Here is a 4,056-nt window from a genome sequence, read left to right as displayed (position 1 = left end):
ATATATATATATATAAAATTGTCAAACAGAAAATGACTTTTTGAAAATTATTCAGGATTTCTCTGAAATGGACCATAATAATTGCATCTTACTTACTTACGGGTGGATGTCGCTGTAATATTTTTGTGCCTCATATAAAACTTTCTATATATTGCTAGATTAGAATTATTTTCTTACTTGAACGTAAACCTCCCGACTTCTCGCGGCAAACTTCCGGACTCTGAGAGACACGCCATTGCGCCGCGGGACAGCGTCTGTGAACCCTTTTTTATTCCCATATTTTTTCTTCTGGGAAAACTTCTAGAAAGGATTTCTCATTCTTTTAATAGGGCGGGACACGTAATATCCAAGTATACGAAGCTGGTAACATAACTGTGAGTAGTTCGCTATTTACTCTCTACTTCCCTTCGCTCTCGTGTTCTCTGATAACTTTTTAAAAAACCGTGCCCAAACAAAATCAGGTGTAACTCAAGATTATGTATGTCTCTCTCTCTCTCTCTCTATCTCGAGCTTTGTCAAAACATAGCAAAATAATTTCACAAAGGAAATAAATTCTCGACAGAGAGTAGAGCGTAAAACTACCAATGTACAAGAATGAAGACCAAGCGCGACCAGGTGTCTACCCGGAAACACGAACGGCAAATATTAGACATAAAAAGACATAAATGAAGGGAAAGAACACGAGATTCCAATAAATGGATTTTCGACTGAAAGAAACAGACAAATAGAGAGGAACAAAAAAAAGCGTCAAAAGAGAAGATGAAACAGCGGCCGACAAGTATCGAATCCATGTTACCGTATGAGAAAAAAAATGCCTTAATATCATATATCTGGAAATGTTTAATATTTTCAAATGTAGTAAAGAACGCTACCCTTACAAGACAAAAAAGCCATTTAAACACTCAAAATACTAACAGAAGGCCAGGCTAATAGCACGGAGAGCTAAGTACGCCTGGGCAGCGAAGTGTCCCAGGCGCACAGAGAGGAGCCGCCGCATGATGACACCTGTCTCGCAGGAGACAATTCTGAAGGCGTGAATGACTTAATTCATGAGGACATCAAAGCTTTATGGCTTTTGGACTTTCGTGAATACATTTTACAGAGTTTTCCAGGAAAAGCGAGGCATGTTATGAACAATGTAGAGCTGGTCGTTTGACGTTCTTTTTCACATTACAAGCAGAATACAATTTCAGTAAAAATCCAGTTAAATAAGCATAACGCTCAAACATAGACATATAAAACAACTACACACATGCAAACACACCCACACACACACACACACACACACCACACACACACACACACACACACACACACACACACACACATATATATATATATATATAATATATATATATATATATCTATATATATATATATATATATCTATTATATATATATATATATCTATATATATATATATATACTCCTTAATGGGTTTGCCACTCAGGTGTCGAATTGCAAGCACAAAGAGGTATATCAATACGGCCGTGAAGAATCTCATCTTTATTTGCAAACGTTTCGAAGGTTCACACAAGCCTTCATTCTCAATGCTGAAAGCAGAAACCAGATAATAATTCGTTAGATGATTTACATAAACAAGGGGAGGTTCTGAAATTTTAACAAAATACGTAAGTAAAACGGTAGACACAATAAGTAAAACCAAAATAATAAACAGAGAACATAGTACAAGAAATATATGCTAACTGAAAAACATAATAAGAGATAAAGTATGTAAAACTGACCAGATTGGTTGTTTGTGGTAAAGGGTGGTTTAATGTGTAAACAAGCTAGTTGCAGTGGTTACGTTGTTTAGTTCTGGCTTCATCTTTTTGATTAGGAGGGATTCAGAGGTGATGAGGTCCTGGCGGGAAGAATGAGAGGATAAAATATTGAAATCTTTGTTCGAGAAAGGGTGTGAGTGTTCAAGTGAATGTTCTCTTATTGCCGAGAAGGATGGTTTGCTCAGCGGGAGGCCAGTTCTGAAGGACTTTCCTTTCTGTTCGTAGATGCGGTGTCGCAGCCATCGTGAGGTTGACCCCACGTACCTAGCTTGGCAGCTAGGACAGGTAAATAAATAGAACCTCCCCTTGTTTATGTAAATCATCTAACGAATTATTATCTGGTTTCTGCTTTCAGCATTGAGAATGAAGGCTTGTGTGAACCTTCGAAACGTTTGCAAATAAAGATGAGATTCTTCACGGCCGTATTGATATACCTCTTTGTGCTTGCAATTCGACACCTGAGTGGCAAACCCATTACGGAATACATCAGAAAGAAATATGGCAAAACGGCACTCAACACCTTCAGGAGGACCGAGAAACTCTCCTTCCGCGAGAAGAAGCTACAGAAAGACATCCGATTCCTTAAACTATGTAAAGACTATCGTGTAATCCCGAACTTTGTCAACTTCCGGGTTCACAATCCTATGTTTGTATACACCGAAATATATCGTTCATGGTGCTTCCAACTCCTTAACCGTGAGATTAATAGACAAATGAGAAAGGAGACTGCTACCAGTAAGCAGCTTAATAATGACCTATCACTGTTGAAATCCACCCTATCTCCTATAGATTTCATTTGCATTTCCAGATTAATTAAGGGCAATGTGGATAACAAACTACGTAAAGTGGACATTGTACACAACAAAAAACTTTTAAACCTAGGCATTGATGGAAAGAAAAAAGTGGACAAGAACAAAGTAATTTTTAACTTCTCTAACAAAGTTTTAACTGAAGAACAAAAAGATGTACTAGCCTATGGCTTAGATTACTGCCTACCCCAAACCAAAATTCCTTTTCATAGATTTTACCTGTATTTTGAGAAACTTTGTAACACCATAAAAAATTGTGATATTTATAACAACAACTTCAATAATGTAACAAATAACATCACAACTATAGCCAGCACTTTTAGAAAATTCTCGCAGCAGTCAAGGCAAACTCATGATTCTAAGGATTTCTTGTCACCTTTACAATCCCTACAAAAAGACAACACAATAATAATTACCAAACCAGACAAAGGACGTGGAGTTGTTATCTTAAACAAATGTGACTATAAACAAAAGATGATGGCTATTCTCAATGACCACACAAAATTCAAACGAATTACAGCTGAAGTTTCCACCCACTTACTATACCTGGAAGACAAATTAAATAGATTGCTTCGTACAATTAAATCCTCTATCAGTGTTAATACCTACAACCTTCTCATGACTTCTGGCTCCAGACCTGGCACACTTTATGGGCTGCCTAAAGTTCACAAGGCAAATATTCCCCTAAGACCCATCATTTCATCAATTGGCACTTTTAATTATAATGTTGCAAAATTTCTGGTCCCCATCATCGCTCCCATAACTACTAATCAATATACTATTGATAATTCCACATTTTTTGCCAAAGAAATAACATCACTGAACTTCCAACAACCCGTCATAATGGCGAGTTTTGATGTTGAATCACTATTTACAAATGTACCACTACAAGAGACCACAGAATTAATAACTAAAACCCTGGAAACCTACTCCCTGAACAAATTTGGATGAAATAAGGATAACTTCAAAAAATTACTTGAAACCACAGCCCATCATTCAGTTTTTACTTTTGATGATTGCCTGTATACCCAAACAGACGGTGTAGCCATGGGCTCCCCTCTAGGCCCCTCCTATGCCAATGCATTTCTAAGTTATCACGAACAAAACTGGCTAGAAAAATGCCCGCCTGAATTCAGACCTCTTCTTTATCGTCGATACATTGACGACACTTTCCTGCTGTTTAGTCACCCTTCCCACGTAAATCTTTTTCTAACTTATCTGAATTCCAAACACCCCAGTATCAATTTTACATGTGAAGTGCAAAAGAACAACCAACTATCCTTTTTAGATACTATGGTTACCAACAACAACGGCACCTTCCATACTAGTATCTACCGTAAACCAACATTCACTGGCCTCGGCCTACACTTCCTCAGTTTACCCCATATATATACAAAATTAACAGTATAAAAACTCTGATCACTAGGGCCTACAATTTGTGTAGTAACTGGGCAGCCTTTCAT

General features: G+C 37.4%; 1 protein-coding gene across 1 annotated transcript; it reads left to right on the top strand.

Moving 5' to 3' along the window:
- The first annotated feature begins 998 nt into the window (after positions 1-998).
- LOC119597485 lies at positions 999-3,544 on the top strand. The gene is made up of 3 exons (XM_037947063.1): positions 999-1,033; positions 2,248-2,519; positions 2,727-3,544. Exons 1-3 carry the CDS (start codon positions 999-1,001, stop codon positions 3,542-3,544), a joined length of 1,125 nt encoding a protein of 374 aa, XP_037802991.1.
- Positions 3,545-4,056: the final 512 nt, after the last annotated feature.

The sequence above is a fragment of the Penaeus monodon genome, chromosome 39, assembly GCF_015228065.2.
Source record: "Penaeus monodon isolate SGIC_2016 chromosome 39, NSTDA_Pmon_1, whole genome shotgun sequence".
Classification (NCBI taxonomy): Eukaryota; Metazoa; Arthropoda; class Malacostraca; order Decapoda; family Penaeidae; genus Penaeus; species Penaeus monodon.
Note: the sequence above shows the minus strand (reverse complement) of the source record. Positions and strands in the feature narration are given on the sequence as shown.